Below are 26,654 nucleotides of genomic sequence, written 5' to 3' on the forward strand. Positions count from 1 at the left end.
TCACATTAATAAACATAATGGGCAAAATCTGTGAACGAATTATGTACAAAAGAATAATGGATGTATGCAGTGTACTAATTCCCAATTTCCAACACGGATTTATGAGCGGTAAAGGAACCAGCACCCAGATCCTAAGGACATCCAAGTTCATCTGTGACGCACTGGCTGGGGGTCACAGTGTAGCCATGATATCAACCGACCTAAGCAAAGCTTTTGACTCTATTAACCATAAGGGACTCACACGTAAACTCCAAGATCCTGACATACCAAATAACGTCATCAAGCTTATTGAAAACTATCTTACCAATCGAAAAATAAGAGGCAAATACAGAACGGTTACAGGAGAAGAAAAAATTGTGCCCAACGGTGTACCCCAGGGGTCTATATTGGGACCAGTGATATTCAATCTCTACGTGCACGACCTACCGAATACAAAAATCGCGGGACAAATGCTCTCCCAATACGCGGACGATCTTTGCATATTAAACGCATCTGAAACACCTGACCATGCTACGACAAGGGCTACATGGGCGGCTGAAGAAATTATAGACTACTATGAACGATGGGGTTTACGGTGCAATGTGGATAAAACCGAGTGTATAATGTTTACAAGGAAACAATCCAGAAGCACTTCGAGAAAAGGCTACAAACCGACTGTGAAGCTTAAAGGGTCAGGGCCCGTAGCCAAATTACATTCGCTCCTTATCGATTCGATCTCTACGTTCGCGAGCGACTGGTCGATAATGTTTATAATAACCTAGCCAAGAGGCAATCTTTTTAGTTTTCGCTCATTCTATGCGCCAAGTCGGTAAAAATTAATTTTTGTCTGTGGTTCTCGTTCAAAACCGTCAAGAAACATCATCTGTCAGCTGTCAAGAGTGTCAAGTGAACAGCGAATCTAATTTTGGAGAAAATAATTGTTTTACTGGTAAGCAAATTAAATATGTCGGTATTTGTTTAACTTAGTTTATCACAATTTCGTGATAAAATAACTCTATATAGTGTAATATTTGAAGAGTGCGTTGTTAATTGCATATAATTTTGACCTAAAGTTTAACAATTTCAGACAGCCGTCGTCCCCGCAGCCCCAACCAAGGCGGCGACGCAGCCAGAGCGGGCAAGAGCGGCTCCGCGGGCTCTTCTTCCACGCTGAGAAGTCCTCGCCAAGTTGGCACGTACAGTCAGAGCTGCCGCTGCAATGACGCCTTCATGGCAGTTACCAGTGCTAAGGACGTGCACTGCTGGCTTACTTGACCAGAAGAGACAATACTTTAAGCGTTAGTATTGATTCAAACCGTGAAGTGAAATTGTGGACAGGTTTGCCCGAATCAGTGTAACCTCAGTGAATTCATTTACTTCATAGACTTCAAACATTTTCGAAATTAACAAAAGTCAAGCGGACATTGAATACATAGATGTTATGCATTAGATTTATCTATTAAGATCGCCGAGGACAGGAACACTTGGAAAAGCATGGTACATCGCACAGGAAACTCTTCAAACTAGACACGACCTTCAGCAATGAAGACGCCGACTAAGAAGATGCATTAGATAAGATAAAAGCTGCCTGTGAAACCAAAACTAATAAATCATATTGTTACTTAATATTATTTTTTTATTACCTACCTGTCTTTGATTTTTGTTTACTCAGTAATAGAAATACCTAAGTGAGTGAGGCGTTAAAAATGAATTAAACACATCTTTATTATTTATAGTCAATGGAAATTTGGGAAGGTAATCTCACCCGCTAAGCTACTGGCTGTTCATATTTAACCTTTTGTATGCTCCTGTCAAAAATTTGTAATTTATATATCAATCATAATTGAATAAAATAAAATAAATAAATAAATAAATATTGGGGACATCTTACACAGATCAACCTAGCCCCAAACTAACCAAAGCTTGTACTATGGGTGCTAGGCGACGATACACATACTTATATAGACAAATACAAACTTATATACATAGAAAACACCCATAACTCAGGAATAAATATTAGTGTTCATCACACAAATAAATGCCCTTACTGGGATTCGAACCCAGGACCATCGGCTTAGCAGGCAGGGTCACTACTCACTAGGCCAGACCGGTCGTTTTACAAAGTCAACTTTTAAAAATTAATGCATTTTTTAAAGTTGAATATAGGTAAGTACATGGGAGCAGATCTGCTCCTAAGCATACCAAAAGTTAAGGTGGTAACCACCATAAATAAATGACACAATGATTGGGTTAAAAAGTTAATTTATTTTATTGAAAATCTGTTAATGAAAGATGCAGCAGGTATTTTTTGCCAGCAGCATGAAATCAGTAGCCAAGCATTCTTTTTTGTACATATATTATGTACAGTGTATTAAAATAGTAAAACAACACTCAATATATTTTTGTGGTTGTACATGTGACATAGTTTCTTCCCTTGACCCTGACTTTGGAGCACCATAAAGTATTGGTTCATATGCCAAGGCTGCAATGAATATCCAAGTCACCTGAAACAAAATGAATGCTTAGTTTTTCAACAAACTCTGTAACATTTGGTTATAATACTTATTCTCTACCAGTCATATGACAAAAAAAAAACTAAATGTTTTGTGTAAGTACATGTTATGATTATTTTTATATAGTGTGTAGGTACAGTCAGCTGCAGAGAAAAGGTACCACCACTACATAGAAGTTTGTATGCAGGGGTGGGACCTTTTCTCTGCAGCTGACTGTATCTGCGCCTGCCAAAAGAAGTCATATACAATGTTTCATAATATGAAAAAGTTTCATTAATATGGTTGATAATGTATATGTATGACAACAGCCCGTCTGGCCTAGTTGGTAGTGACTAGTGACCCTGCCGGTTAAGCTGATAATCCTGAGTTTGAATCCCCGGTAAGGAAATTTGTTTGTGTAATGAGCACAGATATTTTGTACCTGAGTCATGGGTGTTGTCTATGTATTTAAGTATAGTTTGTCAAAGGACTGTCTCATTTCAAACAAAGACAGAGAGAATCATACTAGCTTTGTCATATACCAGTACTAGCACCCAAAAGATAAGTATGAGTATAGTTTTCCTGGTTCTTACTGACTGACAAATTGGTTTGACCATCTATATATAGTTATCTAAGTACCCTAAGTACCCACAACACAAGTCTTCTTGAGCTTACTGTAGAGTCCGACTAGAAATTGTAGAAATTAAAAAGTAGCAACACTGTAGTCTCATCCCTTTCAAATCAATTTAAGAAAATGGGATGACACTACAATATTGCTAGTTGTTAGTGACCTTGCCTATGAAGGTGATGGTTTTGCTTCCCGGGAAGGGCATTTATTTGTGTGAAGAACTTTTGTTCCCGAGTCTTTATCTATATTTGTAAAGCCTTTACCTATATACCTTTGCCTTTACACATTCAATTCACTTTCCTATTGAAAAACAAGTGCTTGCCATTGCGCATATGGGTACCAAATTTAATCTACACCGTTCATCGGTTTATATTTGATGACGTAACAGGAACACATTAGTTATTTTAGCATTAATAACATATTTTATATACTTATTAGTAGGTATAGTAGGGATAAGTTATTGACTCACTCTTACCTTTGTAGGGACATTGTTTCGTGTTGCATTTGTGGGTGCATAATTCATTTTTCCATGACACTGTCACTATAGATAGGTAGATATTCAGCGCCTCGGTCACATTGGATCCTTTGGGTGAAATGCTGCGTACGGCCCACAATCCTTTGATCGTAGCATACATGATAAGATCACCAGCTAAGGGCAGTCCTTTCCTAAGCAGTTTCAAGTTTCAATAGAGGCGATTTTTCAGACGGCGCCTGCGTCTAAGCGACACTTCCGCGTTGTTCGCCGCCCACAATAATGTTGAAGTATGCTTTTTATTACAAATTCTAATTTACAAACACTATTATTCGGTATTTTCTTGTGCTTCGGTAAGTTATCTGCAAGGGGATAGCTCGCGCTACGTATCGACACCTAGGAGGCGATAACGCTTGTCAAAAGTGTCACTTGGCTAGACAATGTATGACAGATGTCGAATCCCGGTAACGAAAGTTTTGCGTTTCGTTACAACATTGCAACTTGGCTAACATTTTTGTATTCGTTAATATTTTTCGACAGACTCATCTACGGTACCTGTCATTCCCATACATTTTTTATCGATTCGTTAGCGATATCTTTTTTCGAAATGCGTTTTGGCTAGGCCCCCAGTACTGGAATATAAGGAAAGCGTAAGATATTTGGGCGTGATACTGGACAAGAGACTTAGTATGAACGAACATGTTAAGAAGGTAATCGCTCGAGCTAAAAGTGTGAGAGGAATGCTTTCTCCAATAATCGGATGGTATTCTAAAGTAAATATAGAAACAAAATTAACCGTGATTCAAGCATGCCTACTACCTATTATCGATTACGGTATAGTACAACTACTTCCAAGAATTAGCAAGACGAACCTTCAATCAATTGAGCGTCAGTACAGAATGGCATTAAAGTCGGCTGGCAACTTCCCTAGATCACTTCCAACATCTACTCTATGGGAAATGCTTGACGAAGACCCATGGCACATAAGAGTACATGATCTACACCATGATATGATACGGAGACTGGATAAACTGTGCATTCAAGGGTTAGATACTCCAGGTCCAACGTACACAAGATACGGTCAATTCAACCCAATGTTGCTCAGCACAAGAATCGGGGAAGTGCCATATATAGATAAGCTAGGGAGGGGTAAACGCGTCAGCAAGCGTAAAATTCCTCCTAGGGCTCCTTTGTTATGAATGAATTCTGAATTCCTCCATAACCTAATATGTAAAATATACACATAGATTAAATTACTAGATCTTTAAGACATATGTAATTTTACCCACAACCGCTAAGCGGACATAATTTGTAACAAAAAGATATAGGTACAATAAATGTTTCTTCTTCTTTCCCTTGAGCCATCCTAGATGTCGCTTTTTGTGGGGGCCCATCTTGTGAGGGCGAGTCACCGTCTGCCGGAAAAAAAATTGAATACCGTTTTATTAGGCAGGCGACCGGTTTTTTACCCCATAGCTCAGTACTTAGTCCATCGCTTTCACCCAATAACCTAGTTCATTAACCTACTTCAATTTCATAGAAGGAGGAGGTTCTGTATTCGGTTGTGGCTATCTTTTTTTTTTTTTCTATGTACGTTCACCGATTACTCCGACATCCGTAGTCCGATTTGAGTAATTCTTTTTTTGTTTGAAAGGAGCTACCTCCGAGTTGGTCCCATATTAATTTGGTTCTGTTCTGATGATGGGATCCATGAGGAATTGAGGGAACTCCTCAATTTTTAAAGGCACATGCATGGTGTTTTGGGCGTTTTCTTAAGCAACTCGAGCATTTTCTCCCGAAAACCACCAATTTGATGAATTAGACCTGATGATGATGATTATTTTGATGATAATGATGATAATTTATTTAAATGTAAGTATGTTCAGCGATTACTCCGGCACCTGTGATCCGATTTGAGTAATCTTTTTTTGTTTGGAAGAAGTTACCTCCAAGGTGTTTCCGTATTATTTTTGGTTCTGGTCAGATGATGGAATCCATGAGGATTGAGGGAACTCTTCAATTTTTAAAGGCACGTGTTAAGTGATTTCCGGGTTTTCTAAAGTAACTCGAGCATTTGCTTCCGAAAACCACCAATTTGATGTACTGCAACTGTAGCCTTACCACGAGTTTGACATTGACATATTCGCTAACGTTTTATGTATCTAAATGTAACTTTTTATGCATCTCGCTCACACTAAGGTTAGTACGAGCGAGATGCATAGGATGTAAGTTACACACATGCTAGCGAATATATCAATGTCAAACTCGTGGTAAGCTGGTAAGGCTACTGATCGGGGGTTAGGGTTAGGAGTTAAGGGGTCAGGGATTAAGGGGTCGGGGAATGGCGGTTGAAGGGTTGCTGGTTCAGGATCGAGGGGTTCCTGAATCAGGGGTTGATGTGCTGTGAGGTTGAGTGATCGGGGGGCTAAGGGATTGGGTCAGTGGCGGGGCGGGCGGATGGATTTAGTTGACAGGAATTATAATTTCCCAGACGGATTCGAGAAAATTCCTGATTACATATTTACTAAAGTAATAAGTACACGAATTTAGTGTTAAACATGATACTGTTTTTCATTCATGCGTCGCGCTCTTAACAATGCGTTAAAACTAAAAATGGCAAAATAGAAACTTTTTACAAAAAAAATTAAACCGACTTCAAAAAGGATGAAATAAAATATTATCCTTTTTTATGTCTATGCGTTACCAACTGATATGTTTGAAGTCGGTGCCAAGCCAAGTAGTAACAATAACAGTCAAAAATAATCAGCTTTATGGCTATAAATCCCATTAGAACTGTACTAATAACTATTATAAACGTGTGAAGAATTCTGTCTGCCTCTTTGTCGCCTTTTCATGGCTAAACAACTGAACCGCTTTAGGTGAAATTTGGCAAGAAGGTAAATTCCTTGAATTGTTTTATATTTTGAAATATAGTCCTCTGGATAAGAGACGGGAAATAACTCAGTCCCAATCCCACACTTGCGTGCTATAGACTGTTCGAGCATTAGTAAGAAATGCTCTTTAAAAAATACGACGGCAAAAAAATGCATTTATATTTACACTAATGTGCCGACAAACATGGTACGGACTGCGCCAAGAAGGTTTGATCGTGTGTTCTGAGGTGTGTTCTTAGGTCCAGTCGACGTCAATGATATGTTTACACTTTTGCACCTTACTCCTTTGTAATAAGGCGAAAAGTGTAAACATATTTTTAACGTCGACTGTACCTACAGAAAGTGTCGTCGTGTAAGGCAATCTATTGTAGGTAAATCCTTATCGAATCGCACCAAAGTCATGGTATTGTTCAAAATTTGGCTTGGCACCGACTTCAAACATATCAGTTGGTAACGCATAGACATAAAAAAGGATAATATTTTATTTCATCCTTTTTGAAGTCGGTTTAATTTGTTTTGTAAAAAGTTTTTATTTTAGATACTCGTAATACCATCAACTCTCAATAGCCCTTACAAACTGGCGGGTGCTGCCTCTGCGTGCGTCCCTTGACACTGGTAAGGGCAGCATCCGCTCGGTGTACCCCTTACATTTCATTAAAGTGTCAAAAGAGCCTCTACGTGTTGGCTTCGGCTCCGCGCACGCCTCCCAAAGGTCCGGAACACCATTGTTCCGTGATGGGAAAGGACGAACTCCACTGCAATCGGGGCTCGTAATAGTAATAACGTTCACGGTAGGGGTCAAGAACATAATGTGACACGGCACTTTGTATGGTTAGCTCAGTTTAACGTTTTTAGGATTGTCTCGAATATAGTGTAGTTTTGTTCTATGGCAAGGAAGTCTTTGATGTAGCAACAATATACATGACAGGCACTCTGCCAATAGGAAACAAATTGAAGCTGATGGTGTTGCTACTTCAAATTAAATCCTAAATTTATGGAATAATATTAATAAATATTTAAATCAAAAACTTAATTTATAAATACAAAATAGGTTGAAATATATTCAAATAATTGAATATGATTTATTTCTTTGGGTTATACTTGAAATAAAATTATTCCATGAATTTCATTAGTTACTGTTATTTTGATTGTGTCATCCCAGGGACAGAATGGTTTGAGATCATTTCCTGGCTGGTTTTCGCCCTGGATGGGCATCTTTTATACATAGAACTGTGAAGCGAAGTACATCATGCTCTGGTAGCATCGATCAGAGGCTTGGTTATGCAGTAGCCGCTGCATCCATGAGCTAGGGAGCTCATGCTGTTGTTATTTTGCCACAAACAGTAAGTAGAATATGATAATATATGGATGTCCTCAGGTGCAACTCCTTGTTGAATCTTTGTTTGACCATTTCGCTTTGTTTCCAGTCTACTGGTAAAACAATGTGGTGGGAGGGAGTATCACAGCTGTGAGATGAGTCCACTCTAGGAATTTCCAGCTGGTGAGAAACTTAGATCATATAATGTCTCTTAGGTTAGCAGAGCACATGCTACTAGTTATTAATCTTGAATTGTTTCTTTCAGCTGACTGGGGTTTTTCGTTTTTATGTTACTACGTATGTGAAATCGTTTCGCATCTCAGAGTATGGAAGTCTGTCCATATTCCTAAAACTTCAACTGTGTCTGGTGAGCAGTTCGCCATAAGAATTTCGCTCTTCTGCTGGATGGAGGTGACGTCACCTTCAAACTGAGACCTTAGTCCTTTGGTGTTGCTCTGCGGTGTCGGGTCAGATTCCCGCTGCAGCAAATCAGCTCCGGCACAGCGGAGGATCACACGTCGGGCTTGAACTGGTGGAACATTGTTATGAGGTTGGTGTACGCTTTCCTTCCGTCCTAGAAGCATTTCCAAATTTAAAGTTAAAGAATTTAGTAGAATCATATGTGATGGCAAATGATAATTTAGGGACTAACAAATTTAGATAGGTCTGCTTGTAAATCATTTTAGAACCATTTCTGGCACGACCCAGCTCTGTCGTCTGACATTATTAAAATAAGGTGCTTATGCTAGCTTAATGATTTACATGTAGAATAACTGCCCGTGTTCGAATTAGTAATAAATGATGTGTCACAAAAACTAACTTTCATTCATGTCCTTTATTGCCCTGAATAGTTGATGGAAATAAGTTTAGCACCTGCTTGAGCTTTTGGTAAGATTTAGTTTTTATTTAATTTAGTAACTTTAATTGTCCGTGAGTTTCCTCAGGGAAAGCCCACAGCCGGGCTAGGAATATTTACGTGACAATTTGGCGCCCACAGATTCCGTCTTAAAGCTCTATTTTCATCATAAATCAGTTTGTATCACTGCCATCACATATAGATAAAAAAAGTTTTAGTAGTACTTACGTTTAGGTGAAATTTTGAGCTTGTGCTTTGCTTGTGTACGCTCTGACAACGTTAAGTATAGGCTTTAGCTGTTTCACTTTGAGTTTTGCCTAAATTATTGCACGATATTCAGTATATTTTGTAAAAACTTAGAAGTAAGTGCTCGAATTTTCAGTTAGTTACATTTGTGCTGACGTTTTGTCAGGAAGTAAAGTGTCAAACTTTAAGTACCATTTGGCTACTTTTAATGCATGAGATTTAGACTTAAGAGGCTGTAACTTAAGTTATTTTACATATTTTCTGAGTATTAAAAAAAAATAATGTGTAATTCTAGTGCATAATTTAGTACTCATGCACTATTTTATTGTAGCTGAGCTTTTATGAGTATTGCAATTGAATTGAGTTGACACTTTGTTAAGGTGAAGTTCGGAAAGCTTTTAAGCTCGTGCAGAAATTGCTTTAAAAATTGAGAAGCTTTGTATGAATAAGTTCAGACATTTTGACTCGAAAGTTTTTTAATAACAGTAAACATATATAGGACAGGTTATTTTTACACACAAATAAACTAATTCAAAAATAATTGTTATATTTTTATTAGAAAGTATAAAAAAAAAAAACAAATGGTGAAATTTTGACATTTATGAACACACACTTTTACTTGGTTTTTGAACGATTTTTTAAATTGTGAACAATTTTGGTTTTGCATTCACTGTTATATTTTGGGTCGGAAAATTTAGTTCAATAAAGACAAGGAAATATACATACACACAGATAAAAAGTAAAACACATTGATATACCATTGTTTAATATAATTGTCAGACTACAATAGTGTGAGTTGGATTTGTAAATCTTTTGCCATCATATTTATTTTTGAGTTAAAAGTTATTATACAATGGCCGCTTCTGTGCAATTTCACTCTTTGCTGCGCGATGAATTGATTTATGAAGTTAAGATCAGGTCAGAGACACCACACTCAACAGTTGAGGGTCTTAGGAAACAGTTGAGGAATTTGGTAGGTGAGTGTCGGCCAGATGAGATTTTGGATACAGATTTGAACCCGGAGTCAGAATTGAAAATCATTTCAGATAAGTTAAATGATTTGTCATCCTTAGTAGCTAAGTTTGTTCAGTTGAAGGATAGATACTCCGGGAACAGGTCGAAGGCTTTGGGTAGTCATTTGTACTTCAGGCTTCTGCGGGTTCAGGTGGATGAAGATCCGGGGAAGTTGGCTCAGAAGATTGAATTCACAAATAGGCTTGACGCTTTGTTAGCACAGTTGGACAGTATAGGGCAGGCAGGCAGCAGCTCTAGCGACAGTGTGGCAGCAGTGACTCAGGTTTCACAGGCAGTCCCTACTAGGGAGCTGCAAGTTCACTGCTCCGGAGACAAAAATGTGGCTAAATGGGGAGTCAAGTTTAATGGTAACACGGATCCGAGGTCTTTCCTAGAGCGTGTCGATGAACTCAAGTTGGCTTATGGTGTGTCAGATGTGGTTTTGTTTAACTCGGCAGCTCAATTGTTTGTTGATCAGGGTTTGCTTTGGTACAGAGGTATAAAGGAACAAGTTTCTTCTTGGAATGACTTAAAAACCATTTTATTAGATGAGTTTGAGCCTGCAAACTTTGATTTTCGCCTAAGGTGTGAGATTCTTGCAAGAACACAGGGTTTAGAAGAGCCAGTGCACATTTATTTTGCAATTATGTCTTGTCTTTTTGGTCGCTTGAAGAATCCATTGCCGGAGGAGGAAAAGTTGCAGATTTTGATGAATAACATTAGGCCTAGCTTCTCACAACAACTGGCATTAGTAAAGGTTGATTCTATAGCCGAGCTGAAGGATTGTTGTAGGAAATTAGAGCAGGCATCACAGCGTACGCAGTATTTTGTTGAGCCCAACAAGTCTAGTTCGGCTCACACACTTAGTAGTGATTTCGCATATAAAGCCAAGTCCAAACAGGTGAACGCGGTAGATGTTAGTAGTAGCAAGCGTTCACAAACATTTAGTAGGTCGCCAGCGCAAGCGAAATCGAGTGGGCAACAAAGTAACGCTGTTAGGAACGTTCAACGCTCGTCCACGCAATCCACACATGCACAGAACTCTGCCGCGGTTCCTACTTGCTATAAATGCGGTGGCACTGCGCATGATTTTAAGAGATGCAGGGCTAAACCATCTAAAGGCGAGATTATTTGTTATTCATGTGGTACAAAAGATCATATAGCGAGGAATTGTCCGAACCGGCAGTCACAGACAACACAGACAGATCGTAAACGTCAAAGTCAAAGCGCGGAAATACGTTCCGTTTCACAGACAAAAAACGAATAGGGCCGAATTGTAGCAATATTTTTCCGGATAAATTGAGTGCTTCAATGAAAAAATTCTTAAGTTATAATTCGATTGCTACGATTCTCTTCGCACCTAGGGAAGGTGACATTCGGCCATATTTGAAACTTAAGGTGTGTAATTTTGACATTTACGGTTTGGCAGACTCAGGAGCTGCAGTTTCAATTTTAGGACGGCAGTCTTATAAAGATTTTATTAAGTTTGGATTTGAGCTCCAACGAATGGAGTCTAATACATGTAGCGTTGCAAATGGCGTCGTAGTCCAGTCACTGGGGTACATTTTTGTTCCGGTAACATTCAAAAATGTTACAAAGGTTATTCAGTTTTATGTTGTGCCCAGTATTGTCTCGGACGTTATTTTAGGCGTGGATTTCTGGCGCGCATTTAATTTAGCGCCAGAATTATTTGACAGCATCGACTACATAGAAAGACCAAACAATTATTTAAGTTTGTCCAGTATTTCAGTAAATCCGGTGAATACCATTCAGGCATACGACAATTTAACTTCAGCACAACAAGAACTAGCCGACTCAGTGGTAGGGAAGTTCAAGGATATCTCGTTCGAGGAAAAAGGATTAGGTAGGACGTCGTTAGTCGAACACGTAATTGACACTGGCGATGCCCAGCCTATTAGAACGCGACAGTATCCGCTCTCTCCTGAGAAGCGTGCAGCTTTAAGTTCCGAATTAGACCGGATGTTGAAGTTAGATGTTGTTACTCCGTGCGAAAGTCCCTGGAACAACCCGGCACTTTTAGTGAAGAAGCCAAATGGGGACTGGCGGTTTTGCTTAGACTGTAGGAAACTAAATGCAGTATCAAAGGGCGACTCGTATTCCATGCCATACATTCCGCAAATTTTAGATAGCTTAAAGGAAGCACGGTACCTGTCGACCATTGATTTGAGCTCGTCGTTTTGGCAAATACCGCTAAATGAAAGTTCGCAGGAGAAAACTAGTTTCTGTGTCCCTGGTCGTGGGTTATTTAAATTTAAAGTCATGCCTTTTGGGTTGTGTGGCGCGAGTGCGCGACAACAACGGCTCATGGATAAACTCATTGACCACAACATAACCAGTGACATAGAGAATGGTATGGTGTTCTGTTACGTGGACGATATTGTCATATGTTCGTCAGATTTTCAGACACATCTGCTTCTTTTGAACCGTGTGTTGGAAAAGTTGAAAATGGCTAATTTAACGATAAATTTCGGCAAGTCAAAGTTCTTTAGACAGTCCATTAAGTACTTGGGTCATGTCGTTGATGAATTAGGTTTAAGAACTGACCCAGAGAAGGTTTCAGCCGTTTTGAACTTTCCCATACCCACGACTTCTCGTGAAGTAAAGACGTTTTTGGGCATGTGCTCTTGGCACCGTCGGTTTATAAGGAACTTCGCAAGTATAGCAGCGCCTTTAAATAAATTAACTTCAAAGGGGAAGAACGCCCCGGCTTTTCAATGGTCTGTTGAGGCCGATAACGCTTTCAACACCTTGAAGAATGCATTAGTGACAGCTCCGATTCTGGCGGTTCCAGACTTTAGCAAAGTGTTCTCGGTACACGCTGATGCATCTTCATATGGCGTAGGTGGCATGCTCTCACAGACTATTGATGGCCAGGAGCATCCTATTGCGTACGTTAGTCGTTCTCTGAACAAGTGTGAACGGAATTACAGCGCGACGGAAAGAGAGGCTCTTGCGGTTTTGTTTTCGGTTGAGAAGTTCCAAGCATATTTAGGCTCGCGTCGGTTTAAGGTGATTACGGATCACGCGTCACTAAAGTGGTTCATGAACCTGGAAAATCCATCGGGCAGGTTGGCACGTTGGGGTTGCAGACTGTCTCAATTTGATTTTGATATTGAGCACAGGAAGGGCTCCGACAATGTCGTACCTGATGCGCTGTCCAGGCTCATGAAGGTTGACGCCGTGGACCAAGTGAATCCTAACGACGTGACTGACGAATGGTATGACAGGACGTTTAAAGGTTGTGAAACTTTGCCGGCCAATTTCCCAAACTATAGTATTAGGGGAGGGAAATTGTACCGGTTGAGTAAAAACAAGTATAATCTTTTGCGAGAGTTTGACTGGAAAGAGGTAGTGCGCAAGGGTGATAGGAACGCTGTTTTACACGCGAATCATTGCGAACCAACCGCGGCACATTTTGGAGTATTTAAAACTCATAGGCGGTTGTCGTTGACATACTATTGGCCAGGGATGTATAAGGACGTTGTCGATTTCGTGAAGGCTTGCGATACCTGTGCAGCCTATAAGCATTCACAGAAAGCGACTCCAGGTCTAATGGGACAGCCAAAAGTATGTGATCGACCGATGTTAGCGTTAAGTATTGATTTGGTAGGTCCCCTTCCGCGCTCTCGTGCAGGATTTACGTTTTTGTTTGTGGTTACGTGTTGCTTTTCAAAGTATACGCTTCTTTTTCCGCTTCGCCGCGCAACCAGCGCGTTGGTGGCGAAGACTTTTGAGCACCATGTCATTTTGAAGCACGGTGTACCCGAAACCGTAATTACTGATAACGGAGTCCAGTTTACGGGATCGGAATTTAGACAGTTAATGAAGCGTTATAACGTACCTAAAGTTTTTTACGGACCTCGATATACTCCACAGGTAAACCTGGTTGAGCGATACAATAAAACGGTCATGACAGCTGTAGCTTCGTACGTAAAGGAGAACCATAGGACTTGGGACGAAAAATTGCACCAAATTCAGTTTGCAATAAACAGTGCAGTGAATGAAACCACAAATGAGTCTCCTTTCTTTTTAGTTCATGCTAGAGAGCCAGTTATCAATGGGTCGTTTTATAAGGACACAGATAGGGACTACGAGCCAGGTGTACCTAGGGAGGAATATGCGGGTAATTTCGGGATTTTAAAGGATATTTTTCATCAGGTTAGGTTACGTTTATTGAGAGCACACGAAACAAATGCTAGGAATTATAATTTGAGAAGACGTCCAGAACAATTTGCAGTAGGCGATTTAGTATGGAAACGTAATTATGTGCAGAGTGACGCACAGAATTTTAGGATGGCGAAACTCGCCCCGAAATATGTTAAGTGTAGAGTAAAGGCAGTGTTGTCGCCTTTAGTCTACGAGTTAGAAACTGAAGATGGTCATAGTATAGGATCATGGCACATTAAAGACCTGAAAGGGAAGGTAGCAGCTTCTGGTTTGGTGAACGGTGGACGTGCGGCTCGCGTACAGGGTACTGCTCGCCGCGCCACCATCGTTGACTGAACAGGGTGAACGGTGGACGTGCGGCCCGCGTACAGGGTACTGCTCGCCGCGCCGCCACCGTTGACTGAACAATAAAGCTCATACAGGTTTTTGTGGTTGTAGTTTAGCAACAGTGTTAAATATTGCAAAGTCATATTTAATCACCAATTGTCAGAGACGTGGCGAACAGGTATAACTGTTTCACCACACAGTATGAACGTGGAAGGATGCTACGAACTGAAAGGGATGAATGTATGGAGCGGCGCAACCATAGCTCAATTAACGTCAAGAGCGTTGTCTTTAATGTGGGATTATTTTTTGCTGTCGTGCGAGGTCACGCAGAAATTTGGGTGTTATGGTGCTGATGGTTTTAGCCAACACGTGGCGGATTCCGTGCATGTGTGGATTGGCGTTGTTTTTTTGGTGTGAGAAGGAGAGGCTTTATTTTGTGAGGTATCGCAGGGCGCGCACTGCATACCGCGGACGTTGTTTTTCGGTTTGGTTATGTAGTCCGTTTATTTTTTTCTCTCAGCACACGTTCTCAGGCACATAACACATAATTATAATTTAGCTAACTAGCGGTTAGTAATTTTGGATATTTTGAATTTAGTTTGGAATGCAAATTTCGTTATTTAGCTACTCTAGTTTATATTAGTAAACTTAGTAGTAGGAATTGTTTGATTTTAATTTTGCCCGGTCTAGCGGAGAAATATTTTGAGTATGCTGAACATCGGTCCTGGCAGTTGGTTTGGTTTTGCCAGCGCAACTGGATAAAGTTGTGCTGGTAGAACCAAGGGATGGTTTACTGGATAGTTGGATATTGCGATGTGGATTTTTCCGGCTGTGCGGATACCACATTTTTTTTTTGTATTTAGGTTGTGTGGGTTCGAGATAAAAAAAATTCAAAATTTATTGGTTTATTGGTTTTGGTATGTGGAGTTGTGTGGTTTACTTTGGCTTTTCTGTTGGATAGCAATCTCGATCCTGCGGCAATCACTTCGGTGGTGGTTTTGTTTTGGGTTCTCCCATACTAAGTATGGTTGAGGTTGTTCTGTTTGTTTTTTTTTCGTTTCTTGTGACACATGATTTAGATTTAGATAGTCGCTGAGGACAGCGAGCGTTTTACCCTTGGTAAAACGCAACAGCGGGGAGAGGGGTATTGTGACACGGCACTTTGTATGGTTAGCTCAGTTTAACGTTTTTAGGATTGTCTCGAATATAGTGTAGTTTTGTTCTATGGCAAGGAAGTCTTTGATGTAGCAACAATATACATGACAGGCACTCTGCCAATAGGAAACAAATTGAAGCTGATGGTGTTGCTACTTCAAATTAAATCCTAAATTTATGGAATAATATTAATAAATATTTAAATCAAAAACTTAATTTATAAATACAAAATAGGTTGAAATATATTCAAATAATTGAATATGATTTATTTCTTTGGGTTATACTTGAAATAAAATTATTCCATGAATTTCATTAGTTACTGTTATTTTGATTGTGTCATCCCAGGGACAGAATGGTTTGAGATCATTTCCTGGCTGGTTTTCGCCCTGGATGGGCATCTTTTATACATAGAACTGTGAAGCGAAGTACATCATGCTCTGGTAGCATCGATCAGAGGCTTGGTTATGCAGTAGCCGCTGCATCCATGAGCTAGGGAGCTCATGCTGTTGTTATTTTGCCACAAACAGTAAGTAGAATATGATAATATATGGATGTCCTCAGGTGCAACTCCTTGTTGAATCTTTGTTTGACCATTTCGCTTTGTTTCCAGTCTACTGGTAAAACAATGTGGTGGGAGGGAGTATCACAGCTGTGAGATGAGTCCACTCTAGGAATTTCCAGCTGGTGAGAAACTTAGATCATATAATGTCTCTTAGGTTAGCAGAGCACATGCTACTAGTTATTAATCTTGAATTGTTTCTTTCAGCTGACTGGGGTTTTTCGTTTTTATGTTACTACGTATGTGAAATCGTTTCGCATCTCAGAGTATGGAAGTCTGTCCATATTCCTAAAACTTCAACTGTGTCTGGTGAGCAGTTCGCCATAAGAATTTCGCTCTTCTGCTGGATGGAGGTGACGTCACCTTCAAACTGAGACCTTAGTCCTTTGGTGTTGCTCTGCGGTGTCGGGTCAGATTCCCGCTGCAGCAAATCAGCTCCGGCACAGCGGAGGATCACACGTCGGGCTTGAACTGGTGGAACATTGTTATGAGGTTGGTGTACGCTTTCCTTCCGTCCTAGAAGCATTTCCAAATTTAAAGTTAAAGAATTTAGTAGAATCATATGTGATGGCAAATGATAATTTAGGGACTAACAAATTTAGATAGGTCTGCTTGTAAATCATTTTAGAACCATTTCTGGCACGACCCAGCTCTGTCGTCTGACATTATTAAAATAAGGTGCTTATGCTAGCTTAATGATTTACATGTAGAATAACTGCCCGTGTTCGAATTAGTAATAAATGATGTGTCACAAAAACTAACTTTCATTCATGTCCTTTATTGCCCTGAATAGTTGATGGAAATAAGTTTAGCACCTGCTTGAGCTTTTGGTAAGATTTAGTTTTTATTTAATTTAGTAACTTTAATTGTCCGTGAGTTTCCTCAGGGAAAGCCCACAGCCGGGCTAGGAATATTTACGTGACAATAAACCTAATGGCACACTACTGAATTGGAAACTACGATATTAATGTAAATGCATATTACATATGCTAATATCCACCGACCGTGATTTGACTAACACACTTCAACAAAGCTGTTTTATGGTTGGCCATATTTAATATTAATACCTTGTTTATTTTCCGACAGCCGAAAATTCCTAGTGAACTTTCGAATGTGACCCAATTTGACTGTGAGACCTGTTAAGGTGTAGGTGTATCTGAGAGCCTGATATGGACCTTAGTCGTTTGATAATATGGAGTCGAATGTAATTTATTGTAGTCATTTAGAAATGTCGTCATTATAGGGACTTTTACTTTTTGATTGTAAAATTCTTATTCAGGTTTTATTAAATCAAAAATTCACTATTGTAAATGTTTGTAGTTTAGTTTTCTTTATTGAGTGCATTTCATTTGGTAGTTATAAATACTAGAAACGCGAGTCGGACTCGCCCATCGAGGTTTCCGTACTTTTTAGTATTTGTTGTTATAGAGGCAACAGAAATACATCATCTGGGAACAATTCAATTGCCTAGATATCACGGTTCATGAGATACTGCCGGGTGACAGACAGACGAACGGTGGAGTCTTAGTAATAGGGTCCCGTTTTTACCCTTTGGGTACCTACGGAACCCTAATAAATAATATTGAAAAAACTGGTATTTTACCAGATGTCCAATATTTTTTAACGCAACCCATGGTTAGGATTCACGAAGAATAGTCTTCATGAGTGCAGTCGCATATAATCCTTGACAAGTCCTCTGATCAGCTGTGGGATGTATTCGCATGGGCTGACTATGGTAGAGAATAATGGCATCTAATGAATTTGTAGATTCATTTCTATTTTATCATTGTCTAGTCATTTCACCTTTTTATATATAATATCGTTCTACAGGATAATAATGTTAAAAAATTGTTAATTTTATGGTTCTTTTGTTTTATTACTGAGATTTTCTTCTAATCGTGGGTATTTAATGTTAGTAGGAAATAAAATCACAATAAAATTAATGTAATAAATGCTGTTTGGTTTATTCGTTTTGTCTATACATATATCATTCACACCACACATAATAAATACACATTCACAAAGATATCTTAAAGGTAATACTAACACTCATTAATCGTGATACACGATACTATACAAATCGTAGGTACACATCATAATAATTTAATAATACATAGCTATAATAATAATATAGCTTAGTTATTAATAATTAAGTAAATAGAATAAGTTTTAAAAACAATAATAAATACGAGAGATCATGATAATAGTAACCAAATAAATATTAAACAAATAGCATAAGATCATGATACTTGTAATAAAATACTATATAAAAAAACTAAAATGTAATAAAAAAAAACTAAATACAATAAAACAAAAAACTAAAATAATAAAAAAAACTATTTACAAAATAAAAAATAACCAAAAATATACCAAACAAAATAAAAAATAATATCACAACCCGTAATAAAAATACGATACGATTTGAAGACGAAAGTTCCTTTTCAATCAAATTACTACTTACAGTGAAACCCCAGTTTCAGCGTCGCATAAAATGAATGAAAAGAAGTTGAAAGCAGTCAATAAATAAATAATCAAACACGCACGCACTCACACAAAATAAATATGGCAAAAATATTGGGTTTAAGCGTACTTTGTCTTTACCATGAGTACGCTTTTATGGTTAGATCTACAGCTGTTTGTAGCCGGCGTAAGCCATGTCAGCGCCTTCGATTTTGCCTGAACGTCCCCATCCTTGGCTTTCCCAGCCACCGTGTCCATGGTCATCATGGACTGGAGGGGCCCATCCACTGTGCTCCTCGTGCTTCTTAGCCAAGAGAGCCTTGATGAGGGCAAGGACCTTGGCAATAAAAGCAATCTTGGCGAGTAGGGCGATCTTCCAGATGGAGATGGCGATGATACCGAGGAAGAGGACAGACAGGGCGAAGAGCTTCGCCTTCAGCAGGGCCAGGAGGGGCAGGAGCACCTTCAATTTCTTCTTGATGTCCTTCTTCTTGCCGCGGCCCTCGTCAGCTGTGGAATTGTGTAAATTTAGTAACAAGCTAATTAAATTTGACTTGGTTGGTGGATTTTGGATTTTATGAAGTTCAAGCTTCATACGCTTGATATATTAAAAAATTAAGGCATTTTATGAACAATGTGTTGTAATAAAATATTTCCTGTCATGTTTGACTGTTGGCAATCATGGTATTTATTGCTTTTATTCCACTATATTTTGATTTCCGCACGGATAGTTCTGTTCAAGTTTATTTTTGATAATTTCGTAAATCCAAGTTTAGTACACGATCAAAGCCCATTAACTATGCATGTATGTAAAATATTTATTTTAGTGTAAATCAGCTTTTGAAACTGTGAGTGATATTGTTCGGTTATTGTAAATTTTACGAAACTTCATCAAGCAAAATACTCATGTTAAAATTAAGGCTAAGCGGTAAATTATTCTGCTCACCGTCACCAAGAGCCCTGGATTCTTCATCATCACCACCGTCAAAGCTGATCTCCAGCTCGCTATTCTGAAGCAGATCATTGGCCTTCTCCCATAGCCTCTCAGTGACTTCCTTGTTCCTGATCTGGGGCTCGGTGGACAAAGGCTCCAGGCTGCGGGCTTCTTTAGGGTTGCTGTTCAAGATCGTGAGACCTTCGAAAATGTTGAGTTTGCGCACGGTTCCGAGGCGCTCGGTGGCACGTAGGGCATGTTCCTATAAAATGAAATGTTGTATATAATATCCTTGAATGTTTGTTTCTGTACAAATGTTATTGGTTTTTTTATTGTGTAATAAGGTTTTTAGTACTAAACTATTAAGTTAAAAAATGCTGACATGAGTAGCTGTTTGACTATATTAAAATTAATTTTGTCAAAGTTTATAAGTAATTTTTAAAAGGTTGCTTTCAAATTTCACTTTATTTTTTTATTTTTTTAAACTATAACAGGCATAGATTAAAATGACAGGTTGTAATTCAAACTCGGACTTGAACTTGAGGCATTGACCTTAGATAATAAAATGAACTAGTCAAAAATGTAAATCAATTTAGATGTCAATATTTAGCACTAATTAAAATTTCAAGTTTTGTATATCACTTCTGTTTAGATGCTCTTGAATTAGGCTGTAAACTCACTTGACGAATAAAACTTAATATAACTTAACTTTTAACACTTGCGAAACTAAACTTATCACAGAAATTCACTGCTTCAAGTTGAAATGTTCAAACACCACTCTTGACGTACCTTTATACACAAGTTAACATCACTGTTCATGCAGTTTACGAAGCTGCCTACTACGGACTTTAACACTGAATCGTCCTTAGGCACAGGACTGGAGTAGGCCACGGCGGCCAAGCTAAGAAGGACCAAGAAGAATTTCATCTTGAAGATGTTTGGATGATCTCAAACCGCCGATTACGATTTGATTCTGATGCTCCAACCAAAGTCAACAGTTTTTTATTCGATATGCCCCCACTCCGACCTTTTGGCAAATTTACATTTTTAACTCGTATAGTATATTATCGTAGCTCGGAACACTATGGCCTGCGTGGCACACATATTCCGGTCATTAATATTAATTTTGTTTTGGATATCGCTTTTTCTTTCTTTCGGGATGTGATCGGTTTATGCGACAGTGCAATATAATTTAATGCTTATTAACGTGTCATATTCCGACCATTATTTACTGGCAGGATGTCATTCTCGGTGTTTTTAAATTACTTATTGATATGTAAACGGTAAAATATGCTTTAGCCATATATGAGCAATTATTAAAATGAGTAAGGGAGGTAGGTATATTTTATTGCACTACCTTTGTTTTCAGTGCGTATGGTAAAACGAATCTGGGCACGAATGGGCATACATCCATAGGCAACGGGACTTTTTACCATCAGGCGGGCCGTATGCGTGCTTGCCACCGACGTAGTATTAGAAAAATACATCCAATAAATATTTGTATTACCTTCATAGGTAAATGTTTTAAGCTGTAGGTATGTTAATTACCCCACCAATTATATAGTCAAATAGGTACCTACATTTTGAGCATACATAATAAGTAGTAAGTGACGTTTAAGTGAACAATATTCATCTCATCTGTGAACATTCTGTCTCATCTGTCACATATTTAGACATTTTACATGTGAGAAGTAAAGTCAACTGTACTGTGATTTTTCAATGATACCAATAGATGGTGTAGCAGTCGCAGAAAACGAGAAGGTATTATGAGGGGTATTGGCTTGGGCGGAACAATCATGATCCTAGAATTCTTATAAAGAATAAATCATAAATGTAATTTTAAACTTCTTTATTCTGTTAAATAAATAAATTACTGAGGTACTTTAACATGGCAACGGCAAACAAAAAATAAATAAACTCACACACACGCATTCACACTATTTGTACCGACTTAGTTTAGTTGTCCCGAGTACGCCATCGTTTGGGCGTCCTGGGCTTTCCTGCCCCATCCTTGGGCTGGTTCGTAGTTGTAGCCGGAGTGCTCCTCGTGATGCTGAGGAGGTCCGTAGGAAACGCTAGGAGCAGAGGAGTGGGAGGAGCCTCCCTTGTTGAGGAGCTTCCTGATGAGTCCGACGGCTTGCATGAGGAAGGCGATCTTGCCGAGGAGGACAGCCTTGGCGGCGGCGAAGGCGATGATGCCAAGGAAGAGGGGGACGAGGGCGGCCAGCTTCAGCTTTAGGAGGAGGAGGAGGGGGAGGATCTTCTTGATCTTCTTCTTCTTCTTGCCGCGAGCTGTAAAGAAGATTTTTATTAGTCATGTAGTCTTTAACTATTAATTTTAGGTGTATATACTATCTTAAGTTACTTGTCCTATAATGACACTGCTAACACTGCTATCACTTTGTTGGATGTAAATAGTATATAGCTTACAACTGTCGTGTAATTGATGGATGCGAATTATCTGGTTGGTTAATGATGGTGAATTTTTAGGTACCTAGGTCGTTATCGAAATTTTTGATTGAAGATTAAATTGTCTGGTGTAGCGCTTATTCTAAGATATATTAAAAGAAAATAAGTGATGGCTAGTAAGTGCACATCAAGATTGAATCAGCATCCTAAATTTCAAGTTAAAGATGCAAGTAAGGTGAAGTATCATTAAAATTTTCTGAGATCTGGAAGTCACGTTTGTCCAGTAACACAATCTCTTAGGATCCTCTCTGATTCTAAACATCTGTTTAGGTTACGTATGGAAATACGAAAGAGAAAGTTAGTGTTTGTCGTGAGCTACGTGACAATTCGTGACATTGACAAAGGGACGGTAATATGTAAATATGATGTGTGTTCTAGAGAAACTCGTACAGTAAACGAACAAACGGCTATTTGCTTAATATTCTTCAATTACGGACGTTTAAGGTACCCGTTGTTTTAACGGTTTTACGACCAATTATCGTCGCGACAATGTGAAGGTATGGTTTTTAAGAAAGTTGAAGCTGATATAATATTTAGCAGTAAGAACGGCATCAAAATTAGTTATCTGTAGAGTGGATTATATAATAGAGAATATAAAAATAGTACGATCACGTTTGTAAAGGTTGGGAAAACCTCTCGTAACACCGTTGAAGTTACAAGCATCCATATATTATGACAACTGCTTACCACCAAGCAGAAAATTCGCCATAGACTTGCTTTACAAAATTTACCCTAACACCTAAATGTTGTATGTTTAACAAAATTTTGGTAACAATACATACCTTCCTCATCAAGACCACGGGACTCGTTGTCAGCCAAGTCAGACAGACGCAGCTGCAATACGTGGTTGTCCAAGAAGTCTCCAACGTTGTTGGCGATCCTTTCCTCAATTTGCGATTCCCTGGTCTTCGGGTCTTCAGCCAAAGGCTCGTAGCTGCGGGCAGAACGGGCTGTTCCGCTGTTGATGAGAGTCATGCCCTCGAAGATACTGATGTCCTTCGTCACCGCCAGCCTCTCCGTAAATTTGAGGGCCTTTTCCTGTAAATATATATTTTAGTTAGAATACGACAAGATTTGACTGTAAGCTAGATTACTTGAGCTTTTCGTAACCCACTACTACTTAAAAAAAGAGTAAGAACTCTATGATATGTAAAGTCTAATCATCTGCTTAGTCTGATCGGAAAGAGAAGACTCGTGGAATGTATTGGGCCTCATATATTCCACGACTCTTCTCTTTTCGCACAGACTCTATCAGTTGCACAGAAAGACTAAGTGTTTTGCTAAGTCATGTCAAAGTCGGTAAGCTCATTCTCTTTTCACTTTCTAGAGTACCTACTGATGAATAAACACAAAGGCCATAAGGTTGGCTAGAAAAATGTAACCTAAGCCCTCCTGCATAATGCAAGAAACGTGTTGCACTCCTGAAGAAATTAATTGAGTTTAATGGTGCTGTACTCGTATCGCCTATTGACACAACATCCAATCTCAGATTGAAAATGCGTTGACAAAACTTCAAAGTACGGTAGAATGCCTCGGTGCACTGTATCACAAAATCCATTAGCACGACACTTCACAAAATCACTTTACACACCTTAAAACATAACGATGTGTCAGTTTCAATACACTCGGTAACCACATTGACTAAATTATCCGCGATTCCACCGTCTTGTACTGGACTCGACGCCGCTAGCGCCACAATGGCTAAGAATGCAATTTTCGACCACATCGTTGTTTTTTGTTTTGCAAGTCCGTTATCCGAAGCCGCTGAGCAGGTTGTGATGTTCTTCCCAAAAAAGTGATGGATTATATCCTCGTCGCCCCACCCGCGCGAGTGACGTATGGCTCGCAAACAACAGGCAATAAGGGGTAAGTAGAAAAATAAATATTGAATGTTAGAAAGCGAAGTTTTCGTTTACGACGTTACGGTGTTTGATGGGCTAGTGCAAATGAATGAAAGAAAAAGTGCGAATATTTGTATTTTCATTCTAATCGACGTGTGAAATGGTATGTAACTTCGTCTTTGGAATCGGAAGTTACGACTCAAATTTTAGATAAAATTGAAATTAAATAGATTCTTAGTTACCCAAAGTATAACACGAAAAAAGATAAAAAGTAAGGCTAATATAAAACATTTTTTGTATAAACAAAATGTAACAGCACAATGTCTAATTCTATGAAAAATTCTCTTACTTAGTTCATTTATTAATAATGATAACCTAGGTCTTATATTAGGATTAAATTGTAGGTAAGCATAGGTAAGTAAAGAAAATTGGTCTTTTATTCAATTTGGTGTAACCTCTGTATGTTTTTGGATGTCCTAGTATCTATCTTAATTTATAGTTCAATATAACTTCATTATGTAAAATAGAGCGCAATTATAAAATATGATCAAATCTTCAACTATTTCCCAAAATGTATCTAATTTTTGTGTGTATGTTTACTCTCGCATGACATCTTCCTTTTTCAATATGTAGCTATTTTTTTTTAATTTCGAGGTCACGTCGGCTCTATGACTTCAAACCGGTAAGGTTCAGATCTACTGGAAAGTAAACTTTCTGTTGCATCGGATTCCCTTTCGATAGTTTTTAGCGTTTTTCTCTAATATATGAATCTGTGTTATACGATTAACCTTTAGGCACCGGTAGTTCTACCTTCGTTTGTATGCGACGTTTGGTTGACATAGAAACTTATATTGAATCACGGCCTGATTCGAACTTTTAGATGCATCAATGATTTGCTAAAGATACGATATGGATCGGATATGTCAGTTTCAAAAGTGAGTGAAATTTTTGACGAAATCACAAAAATAGTATAGAATTAATGAGTGACCCATTCACTTAAGCAGTTCTTTGCAGTTCGCGGTTCAACTTGCTATCGGGACGAAAAAATAATCCTAAGTATATAATTACCTAAGATTACCTACTGTTTTTATGGGACTTATGTACGAAATATCATTTGATATTTACCAGTCGCTTTTCGGTGAAGGAAAACATCGCGAGGTAACCGGACTAATCCCAATAAAGGTCTAGTTTACCTTCTAGGTTGGAAGGTCAGATGGCAGTCGCTTTCGTAAAAGTATTAGGCACTAGCCTACGCCAATACTCGGGATTAGTTGCCAAGCGGACCCCAGGCTCCCATGAGCCGTGGCACAAATGCCGGGATAATGCGAGGAAGATGTCCTACTGTTTTATTTTTCAATTTTTGTAGAATTATTTGGTCACTCGCAATGACAAAGTGTGCCAATGCCAATCATGAATGTCAAAAAAATGAAAATATGATGTTTATAATGACTCTCCCTCACGTTGTTCTATTCAATTCGGTGCAGAGTTATCTTAGACGGGCTACAGTCCGCCTGTTCATGTTCAAATGTTAGAGGGTAACACATTATTTTAGATTTTCAAAGCGATTGTTCTCAAAAGTTATCACTCACAAATATAGGCAGGTATGTACGAATTTTCCAAATATCATTAAAATATATATCACAAAGCTTTCGTGTAAAATGGATACTGTGACATACGGACTGACGGACATGACGAAACTATGAGGGCTCTCTTATTGCCATTTTGGCTAGGGAACCCTAAAAAAGCCCTTACAAATGCATAACAAAAGACGGCATCAAATAGAAAATCTCCATTCATAAAATTCAAATTTTCACGCGGAAGTTGACGAGTTCATCATACATAAGCTTGACTACAATGTTGTCTTCTACGTCAAAACCGGACAATGCTTCACAAGTCACAAGCTATACAAAAATATTTATGAAATAATTTGGGGTAAGCACGTCAATTGTCACCGGTCGTTAGGGAGGGTGTCATGCTTTTCACATCTTCAGAAGGCTTGTGACGTAAATTTGTAAAACAAAATGGATGTCATTTTTCACTATGATAAGGCGAAGTTAGGCAGTCTCATGGCTCTTCTACACGATGGCTCAGCGCTGGACCAACGAGATGACCATGCGTTGATTATGGCTTCTCTACACGCAGCTCTGAACCAGCGAGATGACCATGCAATGGTTATAGCTTCTCTACATGATAGCCCAGCTCTGGACCAGCGAGTTGACCATGCGATGGTTATGGATTCTCTACACGATAGCCCAGCTCTATACCAGCGAGATGGCCATGCGATGGTTATGGCTTCTCTACACGATAGCCCAGCTCTGGACCAGCGAGTTGACCATGCGGTGGTTATGGCTTCTCTACACGATAGCCCAGCTCTGGACCAGCGAGATGACCTTGCGATGGTTATGGCTTCTGTACACGATAGGCCAGCTCTGTACCAGCGAGATGACCATGCGATGGTTATGAATTCTCTACACGATATCCCAGCTCTGTACCAGCGAGATGGCCATGCGATGGTTAAGGCTCTTTTACACGATGGCCTAGGACTGGACCAGCGAGATGGCCATGCGATTGTTGAGAGCATGCACAATGGAATGGGCTACGTGTAGATGCGTACGCACCATCGCTGGCCCACTACCTTTGATGTGCGGACAAAATCCGACACCGTGGCAATCCCATTGCCATCCCGCCGTGCCATAAACCATCCGACACCACTACTCTCTCTACACGCTGGCCGATCTTAGTGGGCTAGTATGATGGAGTCGTGTAGAGGAACCATTAGAAGGGGGGTCCGGCTTCGAGTCGTTGCTGATGCAAAGGCTGTC

The 26,654-nt window shown here is 39.2% G+C and overlaps 2 protein-coding genes and 1 long non-coding RNA gene across 3 annotated transcripts; 1 reads left to right on the forward strand and 2 right to left on the reverse strand.

Moving 5' to 3' along the window:
* Window positions 1-959: 959 nt before the first annotated feature.
* Window positions 960-1,605, forward strand: LOC134801290 (uncharacterized). The gene is made up of 2 exons (XR_010145660.1): window positions 960-1,417; window positions 1,540-1,605. It is a non-coding gene; the product is annotated as an uncharacterized LOC134801290 (long non-coding RNA).
* A 17,149-nt stretch (window positions 1,606-18,754) lies between these two features.
* On the reverse strand, window positions 18,755-20,798 carry LOC134801341 (uncharacterized). The gene is made up of 3 exons (XM_063773881.1): window positions 20,312-20,798; window positions 19,535-19,784; window positions 18,755-19,098 (listed from the first exon to the last, which is right to left on the reverse strand). Exons 1-3 carry the CDS (start codon window positions 20,447-20,449, stop codon window positions 18,755-18,757), a joined length of 732 nt encoding a protein of 243 aa, XP_063629951.1. The 5' UTR covers window positions 20,450-20,798.
* A 558-nt stretch (window positions 20,799-21,356) lies between these two features.
* LOC134801244 (uncharacterized) lies at window positions 21,357-23,780 on the reverse strand. Its single transcript, XM_063773776.1, has 3 exons — window positions 23,583-23,780; window positions 22,774-23,029; window positions 21,357-21,814 (listed from the first exon to the last, which is right to left on the reverse strand). The coding sequence occupies exons 1-3, from the start codon at window positions 23,715-23,717 to the stop codon at window positions 21,474-21,476; spliced, it is 732 nt and encodes a 243-aa protein (XP_063629846.1). The 5' UTR covers window positions 23,718-23,780; the 3' UTR covers window positions 21,357-21,473.
* Window positions 23,781-26,654: the final 2,874 nt, after the last annotated feature.

This window comes from Cydia splendana, chromosome 21, assembly GCF_910591565.1.
Source record: "Cydia splendana chromosome 21, ilCydSple1.2, whole genome shotgun sequence".
Classification (NCBI taxonomy): Eukaryota; Metazoa; Arthropoda; class Insecta; order Lepidoptera; family Tortricidae; genus Cydia; species Cydia splendana.

Coding starts and splice junctions, on each gene's coding strand:
- LOC134801341 (XM_063773881.1), bottom strand. CDS start 20,449: ATGAAATTCTTCTTGGTCCTTCTTAGCTTGGCCGCCGTGGCCTACTCC. Junction 19,785..20,311: donor ATGTTAACTTGTGTATAAAG/GTACGTCAAGAG, acceptor TTCATTTTATAG/GAACATGCCCTACGTGCCAC. Junction 19,099..19,534: donor ATCCAGGGCTCTTGGTGACG/GTGAGCAGAATA, acceptor ACAATTCCACAG/CTGACGAGGGCCGCGGCAAG.
- LOC134801244 (XM_063773776.1), bottom strand. CDS start 23,717: ATGTGGTCGAAAATTGCATTCTTAGCCATTGTGGCGCTAGCGGCGTCG. Junction 23,030..23,582: donor ACACATCGTTATGTTTTAAG/GTGTGTAAAGTG, acceptor ATATATTTACAG/GAAAAGGCCCTCAAATTTAC. Junction 21,815..22,773: donor CCGTGGTCTTGATGAGGAAG/GTATGTATTGTT, acceptor TCTTCTTTACAG/CTCGCGGCAAGAAGAAGAAG.